The 20,819-nt window shown below is 43.4% G+C and overlaps 1 protein-coding gene across 4 annotated transcripts in view; it reads left to right on the top strand.

Annotated features, from left to right (window-relative positions):
- The window catches only part of GRK3 (G protein-coupled receptor kinase 3), a 119,508-nt gene extending 102,027 nt beyond the window's left edge, over positions 1-17,481 (top strand). For all 4 annotated transcript variants that reach the window (XM_036908972.2, XM_036908971.2, XM_057492021.1 and 1 more), the window contains 8 exons: positions 1,097-1,163; positions 1,615-1,715; positions 5,942-6,008; positions 7,035-7,130; positions 10,454-10,616; positions 12,827-12,963; positions 15,238-15,351; positions 16,154-17,481. In XM_036908972.2, the coding sequence (XP_036764867.1) occupies positions 1,097-1,163; positions 1,615-1,715; positions 5,942-6,008; positions 7,035-7,130; positions 10,454-10,616; positions 12,827-12,963; positions 15,238-15,351; positions 16,154-16,315 (907 nt within the window). In that variant the 3' untranslated portion in view covers positions 16,316-17,481. The remainder of the gene's footprint in view (positions 1-1,096; positions 1,164-1,614; positions 1,716-5,941; positions 6,009-7,034; positions 7,131-10,453; positions 10,617-12,826; positions 12,964-15,237; positions 15,352-16,153) is intronic.
- Positions 17,482-20,819: the final 3,338 nt, after the last annotated feature.

Raw genomic sequence — 20,819 nt, 5'->3', positions numbered from 1 at the left:
CTATAGGATTAGGAATTGTTCAGGCTGCTCTAAATGAGAAAACTGAATCATCTATATACTGTCTTCAATTTTCAAATAAACAAGGCCATGATTTTCTAACTCGCATGCATACCAATCTCTTTTAATGCTAAGATTTCCTTTAAAAACCAGCTTCTCCAGAGTTTTAAAGTCATGGCAAAGAGTAAGAATAATTTGTTTTACATAGTTTATCAAGCAGACATTTTGTACAGTAAGACTGATGCTTATTAATTTCACAAATGATTGCTGTATTAGATACCTACTGTATGCTCCGTCATCTTGGCTACTAGCATATACATCATTTCGCTCTTTCCCTTCACCATTTCTGTGACATATGTGGCATTATGCCCCTTTACAGATGAGGAAATTGTTACTGAAGTTCGACATGATGGGTTCACAGCCAGTAAATAGCCAGGTCACAACTTGGATGCAGGTTTTCTGACTCTTTAGTCTGGGTCTTTCCACAAGTAAAACATGAGTAAACAGCTCTCAGAAAGCTGGACGGTCTAGCAGGTACAGGGTTAATTTATATGTATTACTATCAAAGAAATGTGCTGAAAATTACTGGTTTCTGGGGTGGAAATGTGTTCATCTTGGTCATGTTGGGTGTGGCCACAGTTTTTGGATGGTTTGAGGGACTAATATCCATTTTTCTTACAGAGTAAAATCATATGAAAGTCATTACTCAGATGCTAATTGTTTTTTGTGATTTTGTAATTTTGAAAAATGTTACATAAATGGCTTTCACTTTCGTGACTGCCTGTTGGCTAATTACTATTGTTTTCTGATGATATTTTAAAATACCACTTGGAATGTATTTGCTAAAATGTATTTCAGTACCATAATTTTGTTGAAGTGTGAGGATCAGGCAGCTCAAGAAGCATAAGTTTGCTCTTTCAGGACCTAATGTATCTGATCATCAGTTTTTCTGTGGAAATGATAAACATTTATGGCTTTTGTATTTCTATAGTTGTGAATGAATAGTGACAGAGCACAACACTTTACGCAAACACTAGCCAGCGATATGCGCTAAGTTACCTGGTCCCATATCGTAATCGAATGTTCTTTATTTCTACAGTCACAGTCCGTTCAGACAACATAAAACCAAAGATAAGCATGAGATAGACCGAATGACACTCACCGCGGTAAGATTAAAAATGATTTTTATTTGCATTTAACAACCAGTGTAAAAATTTCCTTTCTGAGGATATATAAGTGAAGATAGAGTTTCCAGAAGAATTTCTAAAAGAAAAATCAATGGAATCAGATGTCCAGATGAAAATCAAAATTTGCTAACAGTCAGTAAGAGAAAGATACAGAAAGTTGAGAACAAAACTAGAGGAATCAAAAAAAAAAAAAAGAAAGAGAATTGCTGAGGCACAGAAGAGCCAGGACACCTTCAGACCTGGCTCCAGCCCACTGGTTCATGGTGAAAACAATCAGTGACTGTTTTATGTTTCTCTCATTAATTTGTACTGAATCTGTAATTTTTAACACTGTCCTTATCCAAGAAATGGCTTTTCAATCTGGTTGGGTGTGAGGGCACTGTTTCTATGAGTGCAAAAAAAAAAATCATATTCTTTTCTTTCTCCCCAGAATGTGGAACTTCCAGATTCCTTCTCTGCTGAACTGAAGTCCCTCCTGGAGGGCCTGCTGCAGCGAGACGTTAGTAAGCGGCTCGGCTGTCACGGAGGCCGGTAGGCTGTTGTTTCTGCCTTTCACTGTCTTTGCCTGGAAAGCAAAACAGTTCACTGCAAAACATCAAAAATCATTCCTAGTCCTTACAAATCTTCCGTTTCTATTCGAAGAGGAAAGGAAAAAAAATCACATGGGAGATAAGTATATTGTCCTGACTGTTCTGTAACTAGCCGATTGAAGAAGTTGCCAACTTTTTAACTTTAAAAATCGGTCATGTCGATGGTGGAAATGAGTTCTAATTTTTTGTAGTTCATTTGGTTAAGTTTTAGTAGTAACTTTATTTGTAATTATGGCAGTTTAATATCCTGCTCAGGTTCTCACATATTTCCTCTTACGTATAACTGAATGCTGTCTTACACATGCTTTCTCTCTACCATCCTCCTGCAAAAACAGCAAAACCAGAAATCAAACAAACAAAAAGCCCAAAAGGTGATGCCTGGAAAACTTACAGAGAAAGACTGAAAACAGACCCTTCCTGTTGCTCTCCACCCCAGGCTGGCTTGCTTTTCTTCCCATTCCCAGGCTTGCTTTGCATAAGAAACAACTTTTAACTGTATGTTTTATGTATGTATGTCACGTGTGTGAGTATTTTAGAGTAGTGTATTTGTGTGTATACATATTATACCTACATATTATGGAGATAGCAAAATAATGTACTTATATACACATTTCCTTATTTATTCGTTTGAGGAAGTACCTATTCCTATGCTAATAGATGAAGATATAGCTCACTCCTTACTTTCTATTTAGCCTTCCCTTTCCACCACCCCACAAAAGAATTGAAACCCTATTTTGGGTTCCTCTTTTGCTAAACCTTTGTTGAACAGCACAGGTTTGAACTGCACGCATGGGTCTGCTTATATGTAATTTTTTCCAGTAAATATATGGGAAAAGTTTTTGGAGATTTTAAGATACATAGCCCAGAAACATGGAGCAAAATTAAGAAAAAGTTAGGTATGTCATGAATGCATAGACTGGGCTTTGTTTCACCAACTGTAAGCAGTATTTCTTGAGTCCCAACTTTATAAAATGAGGGTTTGGACATTCCTGTCTTTCATGTCCTCTTCTCTCTCCCACTGACCAGCTTCTGTCATTGTTAATTTTCTTTTTCACATCAGTAAGTTGATACTGTTTGCTCCTGTTCTGTGATCAAAATCAATTTTTGTGCTTTGCGCCTAGGCTGGTTTCAAAAGTTGCAAAGGAAGTAGTAATATTTACACTATATGGCAACATAAGTGCTGTGCATTACATAGTTCCTATTATCCTGGTAATGAACCTTAAGTTCCTATGTGATATACATGGGAGGTATCTATATGCATGTAGGTTTTCTTTTTCTCCTGAATTTCTTTCATGGAGGACTCAAGCCCACCAGCTCCAGTGGCAACCGAGTGCTCTGTTTCTGCTCAGGAGCATCCTCCTATCCAACGCTTCCCCTTCTTTTGCTCTCCTGGTTTGAATCTGCCATTTACTCCATCCTGTGCCTTCTACTTGTCTGTCCCCAATCCTCCACTTACCATGTTCTCAAGTAACTGTGAGGGGTGGGTATGATGGTAAACTTCCTGTGTTCCTACATAGCTAGGATGTCTTTCTGCTGTTCTCAAGCTTGATTGACATTTTGGCTGCATACAGAATTCTAAATCAATAATAATTTCCCCAGGAACGTTGAAGGTACTGCTGCATTGCATTCACGTGGACAGTTGGTACCAGCCACAGAACTCATTATCACTTGTCTTGGCCAGCACTTAGAGTCCCCTTCACTCAGAAGGCTCATGTTCTTCAGCCTGTGGTGTACTCTTACCTTACGAAGTTGACATTTCCGCTCTTCTGTGCCTTTGGTTCGCTCCTAGAAGTCCTGTTAGGTGGATGTTGGTATTTCTAGAATGATCATCTATGCTTCTGACCTTGTATATTATCTGTATCTTTGCTTTGATTCTGTTTTACTTTTTGATAGCTTAAATTTCCAACCCTTTAAAAAATCTAATAGGTTTAATCTCCGCAAAGTAGGACTTTTCAGACCCTCCCTTTCCCCAGTTAGAATAAACAGCTAGATACAAGTGTTTTGGGGTTGGATGTGGAGGAAGAAAGTGTGTGTGTGCGTGCGTGCATATGTGTGTGTGTGTATAGGGTTCTATGTACCAAGTTCCAGTCAAAGCTCGTCTTCAGCCTGTCTCACTGCCCCGCGCCCACCAACACTGTGACAAGCCGGAGCTCAGCTTCTCTGTCCCCAGGGCATTAGCTCTGCCACTTTTTGCTGTCAATCACTGCTCCTCCGTCCACTCCTCCATCCCTCTTTTTGTGGTGGATTTGTCTCCACCTTCCTCTGTGTCATGTTAGTGCTTGTTGGGAAGGAGCGAATCTGCCTGCCTGTGCCCCATCACTGACTTGAACAGGAAGTCTCCTCTCTGGTTTTAACTGCTTGGATATGGATATGGATATAAATATGGATGTAGATATACACAGTGATCTTCTCGTTTAGCTTACCATATTTAATGGGTGGACAATGACAGCACAAAATGGAACAGAATAAGAAAATCACCTAAGCGTTGGTGGTGAAAATGCGGAGGACACACTTTGACTGGGATTTCATTCATCCATTCAGCATTTACTGAGCACCCCCTGGTGCTGGACACTGCTCTCCTAAGTGCTGGGGCTGAGGCAGTGTCCAAAACAGACACATGCATGTCAGCTCCTTCTTGGAGCTTACATTGTGTGTGGGGAGGACAGCGTTACCGAAATAATCAAAAACTAAGATGATTATAGACATTGAGAAGACCGTGAATGGCGTAAACAGGGCAGTGGAGTGGACGAGGCGCCAGCCTTGGGCAGCAGGATTGGGGAGGATATCCAGGCAGAGGAGTCAGTGAGGACGGGGCTCTGCCATGGAGTCAAGCTTCCATGATTCTGAAAAGCAAGAAGGCTGAAGAGCTAGGAGAGGGAGGGCAAAATGGGTCATTGGGGAAGTGGGCTCAGGCAGGTCCCCCAGGCCCTTGTGTGGCCTGGGCAGGGTGCTGAATTTTGCTGTAAGCGCAACAGGAAGCCTCCGGAGGGTTTGTAGCAGGGGAGTGATGAGGCATTTGAAAAGGTGATTTGGGTACTGTATGGAGTGGGCAAGAGTGGAGGCTGGAGGCAATTAGAGACGGGCAGGGAGCGGTGCCCATGGCCTGGTGGCCTGGTGTCCCATGTTCACAGCAGGAGGCGGTGCGGATGTCAGCATCCCGCCATGACCAAAGACACCACTGCCGTGACTGGGGACCACGGTGAGGAGCAGAGGCTGTAAGAAGTAATCAGGACCTCAGGGCTTGCTGAGGGGTGGCTATGGAGTGTGAGGGCATTGGGGGTGGTCCTGGCCCTTGGCTTGAGACAGCAAGGTGTGGGAGGGCAAATCGAGTCCTGCTGTAGACCTTTCGGCCTCACTACGTGCAGATGCTCAGTAGGCCCCTGGATTTGTAGTCCTCCCCCAGTGTGGGGCAAAGGTTGGCATGTGGGATACAGGTTTGTGCGTCACCTGCAAGTTCAGGGCACTTAATGGGCCCAGGCAGGGTGAGACCACCCAGGCAGTGATTGTAGAGGATGGGGCCACGAACCAGCCCAGGACTCTGTGACACAGACAAGAGGACTTTGGGCCAGGACGGGAGAGAACTGGGAGCATGGGGCACTGGGAACATGAATTTCCCCAATGCAGGCTTTCTTCAAAGTATGCAACCTCTTCTGGTGTGTGTGAACTGAGCTTTAACAGTGATCTTTAGGGACACAGCCTTCTTCAATTTATGAAGGGGTTTGACATGCATTATTTTATCAGATCTCTGGTTTGCTTCAAAATATTTGGTGTTGCCTATGCCTGTTATTTCATCTATCATGACTTAGAGACATCTGCTGTAAATTTCATGTGTAGACTTTAATTTCATTCCTATTTAAATTTGTTCTCATTGGTGACAGAAACACACACACATATGTATGTGTGTGTATATGTATATGTAAAATAACTCCTAGGTCCTCTTAAACTAGAATAAACATCCCAAATAAATTATCATTGGGGATAATATTCCTAGCATGCAGTATTTCTGAACATCCAGTGTTTCCTGTGTTGCTTTGAAAGAAGCGTGTTTTACTTTCTTAAAGAACCGAAAGTAGTTCTCCGTGTTCTTGACAGGAGACAGTTTTTGCAAAGTATCTCTTAGATTTCCAGATGCACGCTGAGCACTGTGTGGCTCTCTCTCCTCTGCAGTGCACAGGAAGTCAAGGAACACAGCTTTTTCAATGGCATCGACTGGCAACATGTCTCCTTACAAAAGGTACTCTGTCTCGGACCCTGCGCTGGGCACTGCCACCTCTGTGCTCTGTCTCCATCCTGCTTCCTGTGTCTGTCCCTCCAGGGCCCTGGCCCCACTTCCCCCAAGGCCCATAGGGTTTTTCTCGCTCTTCTGCTAGTCATTGCCGCGTGGCTAACTCTGTCGGGGACAGCTTCTCTCTCTTCATTTCCCTAGTTTAAAATATTTGAAAATATCTTCTATATAAATTAATCAATGGTGAAATGGAGCTGTTAACCAGCTAATTCAAATGTCCACATGAGATTTTTTTTTTTTAGCTTTAGTGCATTTCTTGGCTTCTTATCTCAATGTCACTCTTTTGACCCAGATCCATATAAAAATGTACAAGAAATGTTTGTCATGATTTACTTATACTTTCTAGCCCAACACCACATAATTTAGGAATTAGCATGACTGAGTATCAACAGAGTCCTCTTTCCTTGCTCTGTTTTTATATTCTCATTGATATAGGAAAACACCCCAAATTAAAGTGTTTTCAAAATGTTGAGCATCAGCTTTGGACTTGTTTTTGCATGAGCTCAAACTGTCCAGGAATGATTAGAATTAGCTTCTGTGCTCTGGTTCTCTGAGCATTGGCCTCAGGACGTGCGTGCGTTGGAGCGCTCCATCCAGGTTCGTTGCTCGTTGAGGTCCTGGCAGGTGGAATGTGGTGCAGTGATGTCTGGGAGAACATGTTTTCCTAAAGTTGAGCTATCAGGATGTGCAGCCTTGAGGCTTCATTATATTTAGTAATGATTTAAGACTTTGGGCATGAGTCTTTTTTTTTTCCCCCTTAAATTTGTCTAACACCTGGGGCCATGGTTTTGGGGCTGTTCCACGCACAAGCTCGTCTGAGAAGTATGGCCTGTGGTTTGTATGACCTTGAATGAAGTGCTGCATGGAGTGTATAGCCTGTTGCCATTTTCACTGTGTTCTCTTTATACAACAGTGGGTTGGGGCAGGGCCATAAGGTTACCTGATAACTGAACCATCCTTCTTTGGATCTTCCAGTACCCCCCACCCTTGATTCCTCCCCGGGGAGAGGTCAATGCTGCTGACGCCTTTGACATCGGCTCATTTGATGAGGAGGATACCAAAGGCATCAAGGTACACCTGTGATGTTTGCCTTCAGTGTTTTCGGAGGGTGAGGGGATTGGTTATTGGAAATCCACCTTCACGATTGTCTTAGTATTGGCCTGTTTGTGGAGGGTAACTCACAAATGAATATCTACATATCTGAAGAATATGAAAGTCAGGGACCTAAATTGGTTAAAGACTATTAAAGCTTTCTTCGGGCTCATCATTTTATGTTTGTCAAGTGGCAGCATGGTCAGTTTTTTATTGATTTGGATATTTTTGTGATTGAAATAAAACTCGAACATATGTGAATCAGGGAAAAACAACTATGTGATAAAGCAGTTCCCCACCTTGTGCCAAAGAGCCAGTCATCTTAACTTTTCCAAGTTTTTTGATTTCTTTGTTGGGACTGAGAGAGCAAACAGCACGAATCATTGTGCATTTGTCCATCAAAAGTGAGGTAATCACTGTTTTTTTTAATATAATCCTTTGCATTTTTCAAATGTCTGTTCATATCATTATTTTTCCAAGTAGACAAGACATAATTACAGATGGTGAGTCATGAGAGAAAAGCATTCTCTGGGATGCTAAGTCAGAGAGCACTGCTACATGTCAAGTTCCTGTGTGCCCCCACTTTCACAGCCACCCGAGGAGCTCCCCACCCACTTCCAGACATTCCTGTCTTTTCTCAGCTGCCTGTGTTTGTACCCTTCTTATGTAAGACCCCCCCACCCCACCCAGTTTTCCCTACCAAGTAGCTTCCCCTGCCAGAGGGCTGCAGCGCTAACACACACACACCAGCGAGGCAGAGATCAAGGAGTGATGGGTAAGATTGTAAGGGCCCTGCGGGAGCCGTAACTCAGAACACCAGAACCAGAACCAAAGAGGACATGGGAATGGCGATGATGGCTATGTGGCTGCAGGAAGATGGGAAGATGCAGGAAGGAGAGAAGCTACTGAGCACAGCACAAGGAGGCCAGGCACAGCCAGGAGCTGAGGAAAGGAGTGGCCATTAGCTGGAACCTGCGTGTCTGGAGAGGCAGGGCTGAGTCACAAAGGCGAGCAGGGGGTTTGCAGGACCAGCTCCATCCAGGAGAGGAGGCTAGGCGCAGGGGAGGTGCAGAGGGCCAAGGCCACTTCGTCGTGTGGAGCAGGGGCTTTCCTGGGGGACGGCAGTGTGACCGGTGCCCCAGCGTGTGCGCTACCAGGTGTCGTCTGTCGCCTGCTGGGCATGTAAGTGCCACCACAGAGCTGTGCCCTGGGGAATGATCCGGTTATAAAGTTACTGAAAATTACTGCTGCCAGAGTAGAATTTTGACATCAGATATACGACTCTCCATGGAAGAGTACTAACCGTGAAATGACTGTGATGCGAGGGCCCACAGAAATGCTGGATGTTAAAAAGAGATTCTCATACTTAAAATTCTGTAAGCCATGATCACAGCTTTGGAGTCAGCCTGGGCTGGCTCAGACCTGCACTAATGAGCTGAGTGAATCTGGGCCATTTGGGTCACCTCCTGAGCCTCTGTTTTCTTACCTGTGACTGGTTTCAATGCCAAGATTTATCTGAGGGCAGAAGAGAGAACCTTTTTAAGCCTCCTGGCATGCAGTCATTTCCTGATCTAGGAGCTTCTATTATTGTGGTTTAGTTCTAACTGACCAAGAGCTGAGAACACGTCCACTTAGAATCAGAAGTAGTATGTGGCAGGGATACAGCTGGAAATGAGGGGCCGGGGCCTGGCCGGGATGGCCCAGCGCAGCGGGAGGGCCTGCCTTGTAAGACACTGCGCTTCATCTTTAAAAAAGGCAGCCCAATGCAGAGGAGGTGTGGGTTGGCCCCAGGTCACTTCGGCCTCACTGGCCAGGCTGAGGATGGCTTCCCTTTATTCTTATAGCAAAGAGGAGCCGTTACGTTTTTTTTTAATTCATTTTTAATTTGTTGTTAAGTATAACACAAATTCAGAAAATCATATGAAGCAAATGTGCCATTTAATGAATGATGATGGAGTAAACATCATAGGAGAAAACTAAGGGGAAACAGTGACCAAACGTAATGCGGGAACCTGGATTGGGTCTTGGATCGGAAAAGATTATGTCACTAGAGAAAGTGGTGAAATTTGAGTAAAGTCTGTGGTCTAATTATTTATAAATTGATCAGTCATCAGTCAATCAATCAAAAGGTCAAGTGGCCCAAACAATACATTATTCTTTGGGGGGAGAAAGCTCCCCTGATATATACATATAAATTTTCTTTTTTGCTTTAGTCATTTTTAATAACCTAGGCCAACTCATAAAACCCAAGGCTCTCTGAAATTATAGGAGGTGGAACGGTTCTTATGTGCAGCAGAGGTCTCTGAACTTCTGGAAAGGAGTGTGTGTTTTCACTTCTGGCTGACTCAGAATTGCTAGAATTTGCACCAGCATCCCTGACCACAGGGGCGCTTCTGGCTGCGGTGCTCTAACACCCCACCACACATACACTTGCACACATGGGTGTACACATGCCTGCGGTGTGCATGCTCAGATCAGCCGAGGATTTCGGCTCTGGGCTTAGTTTAGTCTGAAGGAAACTGAACAGGGCGAGGCTGTATGGATCACAGGGATTCCTACTAGTAGGCCCACTGACCTGCGCCACACAACTGCAGCTCGGATGCATCCCATGTTCAAAGTGCAGCTCCTGCTAGGGGAGGGAATGGAGAACTTGGAGTAATAGTTTGGAAGAGAAATGCTGTTGTTAAATCCAAGTTTTATTGCAGCACATCTTAAAGGCTAAGTTGCCTAAATTCCTCACGTATTTTCAGCTTTATGCTTAAAAATTTGACCATACCATTAAATGTGCTTTAGTGGAAGGTTCATGGAAGGAACGGTGAATCCAGCCTCTTTTTTACCTTTTGTTTTTCTCACTTTTGAGATAAATTGCAGGTGGTTAAAAAACCCTCCTGAAGTCTCCCTTTCAGTTGTTTCTAAAACAATGGGGATATGTTTGCCTACTTGTATAAATAAAGTATCGTCACCATAATCAATATTTTATTTTGCTCTCAGAATCTTTTAATACTTAAAAAAACCCTGCACGTGTTAGTTTTCATCGGCAAAAATGTGAAGATAGTCTAGAAGATTGGGCTGAATCTAATTAATCCAGGACTGCCAGTGAAGCACTGTCAGTTATTAACCGTTTGTGGATCCTGGTTGCTTGACTATCATCAGTGGAGATTTATGACAACTAGTTGATTGTCTTTAAATGATTATATGCTGCCACCTAGCTATCTTCCTACATACGGGTATGATAACTTCTGAATCTGTTGCCTTTGTAAGTATGTGAAATCATAAATATCTTGATTTCTTTAAATAATAAGCTTCTTGATTGCGACCAAGACCTCTACAAGAACTTCCCTCTGGTAATCTCCGAACGCTGGCAGCAAGAAGTAGCGGAAACAGTTTATGAAGCCGTAAATGCAGACACGGATAAAATCGAGGCCAGAAAGAGAGCTAAAAATAAGCAACTTGGCCACGAAGAAGGTAAAACCACTAGTGTGTCTCAAAATATTTCTAATGCAATGACTTTTTAAAATTTCTCTTAAAGCTGAAAAAGTATTTGAGTCATAAAATACTTTCCAGTGGGGGGTGGGGTGGGAATGCCATACACTTCTAGTGTTATCTGGTTTGGGAAAGTTCAGTGTCATATTTTAAAATCTTTAGCTAACATATAAATAAAGAGAGTCAGTAGTATTTTGTCAGTATATCCTTTTATCTTGGAGGGTCTGCAGTGAGTTTGAAAGTTTTTTCCTTGAAGATTATTACGGTGTCAGGAGTGGGGTTGGCTTCACAGGCTTCTGACCTTTGCAGTCCCCTAGGCATTAAACCACTGAGTTTAATAAATTCTTAATCATTTTTGAAAAAGGTGCTTGTATTTTCATTTTTCAGTGGGTCCCACAAAGTATTTAGTTGGTCCTGATGAGGAACTTAGCATTGCATGTCACTTGTCAAGAAATACAAATGCATACGAATTTTTATATTAAAAATACCATTAAAGAGTCACCGAGCCATATTTTCTTTCACAGTATTTGAGGGTCTTGGTAGGGCTTCCAAAGTTGAATTATTTAGCATCAATCAGTTACTCTCGATTCACAAAATATTGTCACTCTTGGTTTTTCTTAAGGTTTTATGAATTTTGGATATCTATATTGGTTGTGGTTGAGGATCATAAGATACCATTTCCCTTTACCTGTAGGCAAAGACTTTTTAGAGATTAACATGATATAATAAGAATAACCAGAAACACTTGCGTTCACCCTTGGATGGGGGCTTCGTGATGTGGGCATCGCGGGTGTTAATGACAGTTTGCCACAGGTGTGTGTCATCTCTTTAGAAAAGTGTCCTCCATCCTGGATGAAGTACCCCTTATATAAAGGCTGCCTGAGTGCACCCAGGGAATATGTCAGCCCTTTAACTGTGCTCACCTCCGTTCTGCAGGGAAAGGGGCTTTACTTCTAAGCTGCTCTTCAGAGAACAGGACCATGGAGATCACTCTGGATTGTGTTTGCTATAGCAGATTTTATGTAGGAAATTGTGTTATCCAGGGAGGGCGATGATGTCACTAGAATCTTGACCAATTGGACCCAGAAAAAATACATATATACCTAAATGATCTTGCTGAACTGTATCCTTTTGTTTAGAGTTGCAGTTAGAACATTGAACAAATTAATGAGTTTATCTTCATATATAAGTAATTAATCATAATTAGGTCTTGATCTAAACAATATAGTTTAGATGTAGCTCTGCGAAGTAAAAATGGAAGACTTACACTTTAAATTTACTTCAGAAACGTAAACACTTCTTTTTTAAAATGACTCCTCCAGGAAGCTTGTCCCCTGGCCTCTGAGCCTCCCTCCCCTGGCCCCTCCTTGGATCTTCCCTGCCGCTTCTGTCCTTGTCCCTGTGATGCAACAGGGGTATCGCTTATTTGTTTATTGTCTGAATCTCCAACTAGATTGTTAGCCCCCTGAGGCAAGCAGGTTCTCATCTCTTAATTCACTGCTGGGTCCAGAATGCCTAGAACATGCCCAGCTCCTAGGCGTCCCCTCACCATTGAATGAATGAGGGAGTGAATGAATGATTGAGCATGGTCCCCAAAGCCTTTAATGAAGACAAAGCAAGCCACTTGAAATTAACCTTTCTTTTTTTTTTTTATAAGAGTCGATACTTCACTATACAAATGTAATGAGGACTCACCATGAATGTGAATCAGCTTGGTCTCTCTACATCACCATAAATTTGAGGGATAAATACAACCTCAAGGAAGAAACAGCTTGTGATCCTTGTGTTAACCTTAGCTTACGTGGACAGGGAAATGCCCCTGTTAGACATTAAAGGAGACCCCAGTCCCACACCAAGGCGGAAGTACACAGGCACAGCTCTCTGGTCTCCAGTTCTCCTACATGATAGAAAAATAGGAACAAACTTCTGCCTTCTCAGAGCAATAAATGCACATCATGAATTTATTAGTATATCAAGAAACAGCCATTCAGTATGTTAGAAGAGAGCTGAAGAAACTCTGTTTTTAAGTTCCCACTTCATGTGTTTATTAACAGAAATGATGATTTTTCTCTTGTGTTACATTTATAGAAACTTAACTTTTTCCAAAAAGTGTGTGATTATTTTTTTCTGAGAATAATAAAGACATTCTGTTTCTGAGCCTGTTTAATTTATGGCTATTTTATATTCCTCAGATTATGCTCTGGGAAGAGACTGTATTATGCACGGGTACATGCAGAAACTGGGAAACCCTTTTCTGACTCAGTGGCAGCGTCGATATTTTTACCTCTTTCCAAACAGACTTGAATGGAGAGGCGAGGGGGAGTCACGGGTAAGTCTAAAGCCGGGTTACCGAGCACTCATTTTCATTATCCTGGATGTCCTGTGGTGGTTTCACACTGCTGGTGTGCTTTATGACATACCCTCCAAAGCCCTATATACCTATTTTAACTTGTGTACGTGAGATTTTAATGTTCAAACTTTAACTTTTAAACTTCTGAGTCAAGTAGAGATTATGTAACATCTGAAAATAGCCCATGATGTTCCATGAGGTCAGCAGGCTGGTTTGAAGGCAGCTGGAGAGAGTTGGCTTGGTCAGAGAGGAGACAGAGTGGGAGGCCTTGGGGTCAGAGGTGCTTCACAGCTCAGTGAGCACATGGTGTTGATTCTCTGAGTCTCAGTTTTCTCATCTACAAAATGAGAGAAGTAAGAATTATAACAACCACTACAAGTTTGTATATAAATCTTGGGCCAGGTGCTATTAAAAAACAACTCATTTGTGTGTGACCTTTGAGGGGCCAGCTCATATTTTACAAAGCACAACCAGAGCTCAGAGAAGTCTGGTGCCCATGACATAGCTGGACAGTTGTGGGTTAGGACTGATTCTCACCAGGGTCTGCCTGCGCTCACAGCGTCCCCATTACGTGGCCTCCTCTGGCCGGATTCCCGTGGAACGAGGCAAGTGATAAAAGCCATGATGCTGGGCACAGAGGCAAGGCCACTGATACATGCTTCCTTTGGTGTCCACTTCGTTGGAAACTTGTGGTTCCATCCCACAGACAGGATGATACAGCTGCTTCTAAGGTCCTTGCGAGAACTAACGTCTGTGAGCAAGATAAAAATTTCCCGTACACACTGCTCCTTTAAGCAGGGCAGACAGCACATATTAAGCACCTACTGTGTGAGGAGCCGAGGTGGCATCACCATGGAAGGCGTCAATCCAGGTGCAGGGCGCACCTGTTTCTGGGGAGGGACTGGTCAGGCTGCCGGGACCAGGGAAGCAGGGCCGTGGTCTTGAATGCCAGGAACGTCGTTGGCCTATTGGATGTATAGGAGTGACTGCCCGTCAGCTGCCTGGAGGTCCGAGGTTGTAAGCCAGCTCCTGTTTACCTGACCTTGGATTGGAATGTGTTTTTAAACGCCTGTTGGTGAAGTTGCTGTTTCATTAGGACTGAGTGCTTTTACAAGTAAGCAAGATCTTCCCACTGTTACTAGTACCACAGAGGTCATCTTCTAAAATTAATACATCTAAGATCTGAGTTATCATTAGTAAGATTATTCGGAGGTCTGAAATTGTAACTCAGGGGCTGGTATTATATAATATATACCATTATATTATATATATATACATAGTATTATGTACATATAAAACTAGCGCCTCAGTTAGGATTCATACACTATATGTGTAGTTACATAATATATAATGTTTTCAGGTAACCAGTGGCCCTGGGCATGTGTCTTGGTAAGTCACCATTGTGCACACTGAAAGGAAATTGTCTCACTTTGCAGGATATTTGAAAATTAAAAAAAAAAAACAAACTAACAACATTGGATGCAATAAATTATCTTGGTTTTACAAGAGGCAGCGTTTAGTGTTGTATTTCAGAAGCTGTGTAATATGCCCAGGTGGATTAGTAGAATAAAACGAGAGTTTATGATGGTAGTGTTCTTCATCTAGGAGTCCTTGAGTATTTATCCAAAAAACATAAAAGGGTAAGGTCCTCATGACATGGTAGCATTCACCTTAAGCAATAATGCTATACACCTAGTATGACACTCTTCTAAGGATGTCACCTACTTACATAGCATCTTGATATTTATTATATCATTTTGATATTTTCAAAACATCATCAGCTTACAAGCTAGCATTACCAGACTGTTCCAGAGCTGCTGTGCTGGGAGTCAGCCACGCGCCTTCGCTCACATGTGAGCCGTATGCAGCACACCACAGTTCCCTTACAACTTTATTGATAGAATTTAGGTGACTCTGTGATACAGAGCGCACATGCGATTTGTAATCATTCAAAAGTCAGTTCAGTGTTGAGGGAACAGATTTGCTGGGTGCCCATAGAGACATTCTTTCTCTTCAGTTTCCTTTGCAATGCTGTTGTTTGAAGTTCATATGTTCCTTTGTAGCCATTGTCCCCCCCATTTCTAGAATATCATGAAGGAAAGAAAAATGCCAGTTTTTTTCTTTTTCCTTTCTTTTCTTGTTTTCTTTTTTTAAAAAACTTTTTCCAAGCTAGTAGTCCTCAGTATTATTTATTGATTTAACTTAAGTCATGGAATGTGAAGTAATTGATCATTTTTTAATTTTTATGCCTAGCAAAATTTACTGACAATGGAACAGATTCTGTCAGTGGAAGAAACTCAGATTAAAGACAAAAAGTGCATTTTGTTGAGGATAAAAGGAGGAAAGCAGTTTGTCTTGCAATGTGAGGTGAGTTTTAAAAAATTGTTTTCCACAGGTAAAAAGTTCGATCAGTTAAATAAACTTTCAGCTGCAGTGGCTGCCTGGCTGTGAAACATCTGGCTCCATGCTTTTCTCACTTCCAAACTTAACAGTTATTATTAAAGAAGTAAATATTATGAAATGGTAGGAGGATGTACGTGAAATGATTTGATGCCCCTACCTGGAAATTCTGCCCAGTATTTAATAAGGGCCTGGAATTTTGTGACGTAATTTCCCGTTCTTTATCTCTCAGCGTGTTTGAGGTTGAAGTTTGTATGTTTAAATAAACAAGATAATAAACAGACTCCTCTTGGGGAAATGCTATCTTTCTCCCTGCAAAGTTCTCTTGTACCCCAAAATCTAGTTCCTGAACACTCTCCTACTGGTAGGCTGGGTGTGTGTGTGTTTTAAAAGAGCGTATAGAGATAAAGCAGCAGTTGTAGATCCAAAATGTGTATTACAGAACTTCATAGAACTTGCACGCACCGAGGTGCTTTTTCATTTGTCAGAGCTCTTCCTCGTGTATTATTTTATAGACTTCGGTTAGGGAAGTCAGCAGTCGGAGGGAATCTCTAAACAGATTAAGGCAGTGCTGACAGTGGGGTCAGCGCGGATCCTCCGAAGGACCTGACCGGGCCTTTCCCTCCTGCCGGCGGGGGTGTCTGGCGGCGGGGTGGGGGAGGCTGGAGGCGGCTCTGCCCTGGCGGGGGGGGCATCCCGGGGGCTTCCATTCGTGCCCGCGGCGTCGCGGCCCTCCTGCCGTGACCTCCCCCTTTGCGTTTCCGTGCAGAGTGACCCAGAGTTCGCGCAGTGGAAGAAGGAGCTGACGGAGACGTTCACGGAGGCCCAGCGAGTGCTGCGACGCGCCCCCAAGTTCCTCAACAGGCCTCGGTCCAGCGTTGTCGAGCTCTCGAAGCCACCCCTCTGTCACAGGAACAGCAACGGCCTCTGACCCCGAGGTGGGGGTCCCGGGGAAGACGGCGCCCCCGGGGAGTCCTCACGGCGATTTCCAGCTCCGGAAACGGAGCCTTTGGAGAAGTGCAAGGACTAGAGGTTCCGTCCGCGTTTCTCGGGGGTTCTTCCCCGGCTGGGAAGACCCGGGACGCCGAGATGCTCCTGATAGGAGTTGTGGCCATCGGCTGAGTGCCCCCTGCCACCATCACATTTCTCTGCTCTCGAAACTACTGAAGACAACGTTTTTTCTTTGCTATGCACTTATTTTGGTATATATGAAATCAGAACTTGAAATGATTCCTACTAATGACTTCAATTTTTATGTCTGATATCCAACATACCGTAGTCTTGCCAAGATGGGATTTTTACCGTCTGCAGAGGCAGGTGATAGATTGCCCCAGCGTTGCCACATTCTATCTACTGCTGATTTTGTGTCTGTCCCATCCAGCCGGGGGACTGGGTGGGAGGGCAGCCGTGTGTTCCTCTGCACACTTCAGAACCGGCTTCTTTCTCTGGATTGAAAGGAGTTGTTCCCCGAGAAGGGCGCACGTGGGCCCTCCCCGGGTGCGCCTGGCCAGGGAGCTCTGGCCAGCTGGGGGCAGAGGGAGCGGGCCCTCCGGGGCCAGGCCGTGCGCAGCAGCACCTCGGTGGGAGGGTTGGCAGTGATCCGAAGGCCAGGCGGCGGCGTGTGAGCGTCCAGGGTACCAGCGATCGTCAGCCATCCTCCAGGAAACCGACAGCACCGCCCGCGGCCTCTCCTGGGTGCGGACAGTTTACAGAGCTGTGGGGCAGTCGTTCTGGTACCTTCTGCCTGCCCTTGGTAAACTTACCAGTCATGAACGTGTAGAGGAAGGAGGGGATTGCTCTGTTTTACGTTTCAGTATGATTTTAAATGAATTTTATTGCGAAAAAGAATGCTGAAGAATGAAGGTGTCCAAGTGGGTTAACTGAATATTGACTTGTACTGTCGTTCATCTGTCGTTAGTGAATAACACCTAGTGCTGGGCGGGGCGCCGTGTGCGGGTGACAACATCCGAGCTAAAGGCTGTTCCCTCTGCCCGGGGCCTCCCCTCCCGCTGGGGTTTTGGTCTGTTTCCACCTCCCCACGTGTTCCAGGCCCCAAATAAATAAATGCTGGGTTATAAGAACCAGCGTGTCGCTGAATGATGTCCTCCATGTCGTCAGACTAAAATAAGAACAATAATTTTTAAAGTCCACATGTTTGTCCTATTCCTCATGCAATTTTATTGTATGTTTCTAAGTTAATTACTAATAGTATAAATAACTTGAAATCATAATTACCTGCATCCTGTCCTCGATATTTTTAGTGGTTCTAAACCTTTGCATTTACATTTGTGTGCTCTGTTTATTGGGGAAGTAAGTACTATTTAATGAAATTATATTTTAAGAGTTTGGAAGCAAATGCATCTTTTATCTCATGGAAGTTGCTTTGAAAAAGACATCTGGGGGCTCACTATCCATCAACTACTAGTTGGAGTTTAAATTAGCATACATGGTCTGTCTGCCCCTTCTAACATAGGAACAGTGGGTACTGTTTACATGCATCCCCTGATTGAAAAGGGAAGCATAGCATCCAAAACCAGTTTTAAAAACAAAAACCACAAAATCCCACTGGAAACAGAAAAGCAGTTTTTCTGCAGAAAGAGTGGGCATCGTCTCAGCCATGGTTAATTACAGCTGTCCCTGCTGTAGGTATCATCTCCATTCCCAGCCTCACGTGTGCTCAACATTTGCAGTTCAGGAATCACTGTACCTCCTGCCTCTGCTGGACAGAGTAAAGATCTTCATGAGGAGGTGTGTGGACGGCTCCAGGGCCCAGGCTTAGGTCTCCCATTTCATACCTAGGGCATTAGCTATGCCAACTCACGTCTCTTTCAAAAATAGAATTTTTGCTCTGGAGTAGAACATAAGGGGCATCTCTCTTTTCAAAAAGAAATATGAATTGGAAAATATCCCAAGAGTGCTTCTGCCTCAAACTTATTCCAGGTAAACTTTTACAGCTCCCCAGCTCATACATGATCTGTAAGGACATGGCTGAGAAGTGCTTCATCGAGATGTCATCGATTAAGAGCTCTCTGGGAGGTTAAGATGAGCAGCTTTGGGGACCATCTCTGCTTGGATTGGGTCTCTTGGCAGTCCTGGAGAGACCAGTCTTCCACCTGCACTTGTGCCTGAAGCCCGTTGTTCTGATAGGTAAAGAGTTTCTGCTGCTAGAGGGGAGACACTTCCGGGCCCTTCTGGGCCGACACCCGGTGCCTTGTGCGGTCAAAGAGGTCTGTTGGTTTAGGTGTGTTGGGGTAGTTGGCTGTTTGAGGAGGTTTTAAGAGGTTTTTACATCATTGCAAGAGGTTTGAGCCTTCTTGCATCTGCACCACTCAAAAGGACGAAATTGAGCACACACCAAGAAGGTAACCGAAGTTGATACTGTTTGTACAAAATTAATAATGAGTCTCAATTTCGTTAAGTCCAGGGAATTAATGAAGCAAAGCCTAAAAACGAGATGACTTTTAAGCTGCTATACAACATATATGGAATAAATTTAAGACTTATGCGAATCCAAAGTTAATTTTTAACCCAAAACACGCTCTGGTGCGTGAGTCCCCTCCTGTCCTTGGGGCTCACGGTCTTTCCTTCTATATCATATTTAAGTGATTTTTTCCGCAGCACTTCTAGAAATGAGCTATTGTTTCACCACTGATGCAGGTGTTTCCCTACTCATGCCTCTGGTCAACTCACTGAACTTGAAGTTTCAAATCATCTGTGTAAAAAGAAGGGACCAAATGTCAAGGTGTACTGGATACAGGAAGTATGTTGCTCAAGAAAGACAAAGCCACAGCCAACCACCATCTGCTCAGCCAGCATTGGCTTGATTGACGGTTTGAAGTACGCCATGCGGATTTTAGAAACAATTGTTTAAAGGCTCTCACTGGTCATTTAAAAATCTCTTTCTAACTAACAGTGAGGTTTAACTGGATTAAAAGGATCAAAATGTTTTATTCTTTCCCTCACGGTCTTAAAATTTTCACTCAGAGTGTGTAGCTGCGCCAATTCAGTACAGCATTGGACTTTTTGTTGGAATTGATTTTTCTGTTTCAAAAACTGAACCTATGAAGAAGAAAATGAAATTCCCAAAGTTGGACCTTTTTCCATGATGTAAATCTATAAAAAACAAAAATAAGTACTTTGAAATGTGCTGGTGTAAATTAAGACTTAGCTTGTATGATTTCATCATATATAACCTTCTCAGTTGTGTTCAGGGGAGTATTTGTGTGTCACTGAGAGATGCTCAATGAACTAACCCTTCCCGAACCTCAGGAGATTGATGCACTGTTTGTACCAGAGAGGAGACAACCTCATTCAGGTCTGTGACAGCTAGTGGCTGGGAGATCATAAGCTCTAGGGACAGGTGGAGTGGGTGATACAGAGAGAAGAGTAGTGGTAGAACTGGGGCAAGGGACAAAATGATTATTTTGCTGGTAAAAATCATTCCCCTTTATACCATAAAGCACTAAGAAAATGAGTGAGTTAAAAGTTGATGGCCTTTCTCCCCCTTTATAACAAGAGGTGAATTGTAATCATTGTAAGATTAGGCCGCTTTTTTCCTAAATATGGAGCTGCTGAACTTACTAAGAGATTGATTGCTTTCCATGAGGGCTTTGTGTGGAAATTAAATTTTCATTGCCTGTAATCCCACACCTCTGAGAAGGTGCACAGGACCTAGAACTAACACCCCATCTTTGTACGTGTGCCTTGCAGCTACCAGGAGGGTCTGAGATGGGGCCCGGGGGTCGTCAGCGTTCTGTGGTCCAGTTGCGGACATTGTGGCGCATGCACTGAAATTGCAATAAACCCTAGAACTCCAGTATTGGGCTGGCTGTTTAAATCATGCCCATTTCCAGAGTGAGCTTTAATAGTGTAAATTTAAACATCTCTTTCCTAAAGATCTGACATGATTTTCTCTCCCATGCAAGGTTGACTTGAGAGGCCTAAATTAATGAACAACTTAAATTCATGTTAATAGGAACTTTTTTGTATCCAAGCCACATTTAAAAAAATTTGTTTTTACTGTAGAATTAATCGAAGTTGACCTCTGAAATAACTCCTTAATTTCCTCAAGGCATAATGGACTTTAGATTTCCTGTCTCAAAGACCGAGAGAGCTGACCTTTCACAGCAGATGAACAGGGCTGCCCACTCCAGCCGCAGCCAAAGGCCGGGAGGAACACGGGCAGCCAGCCACTTGGCCCACGTGGCTGGGTTGGCATCGACTGATAAATGGAGCTTCCAAACTTTAAACTGCCTGTATTTAAACACACACACAACAGATAATGGGTTAACAGCATATGCAGCACATCAGAAACATGGGGAAAAACTGCTTTCTGGAGTTAACTTCTTAGAGTAGACTCTCTACCTAACAATCTCAAAATCAGCTTTGAAAAATGGTAACTACGCTCCCATTTTTTATTTTTCCCTCACTCAAAA

This window comes from Manis pentadactyla, chromosome 14, assembly GCF_030020395.1.
Source record: "Manis pentadactyla isolate mManPen7 chromosome 14, mManPen7.hap1, whole genome shotgun sequence".
In the NCBI taxonomy this organism is placed as follows: Eukaryota; Metazoa; Chordata; class Mammalia; order Pholidota; family Manidae; genus Manis; species Manis pentadactyla.
The sequence above is the reverse complement of the archived record's forward strand: the minus strand, read 5'-3'. Positions and strand labels throughout refer to the sequence as shown.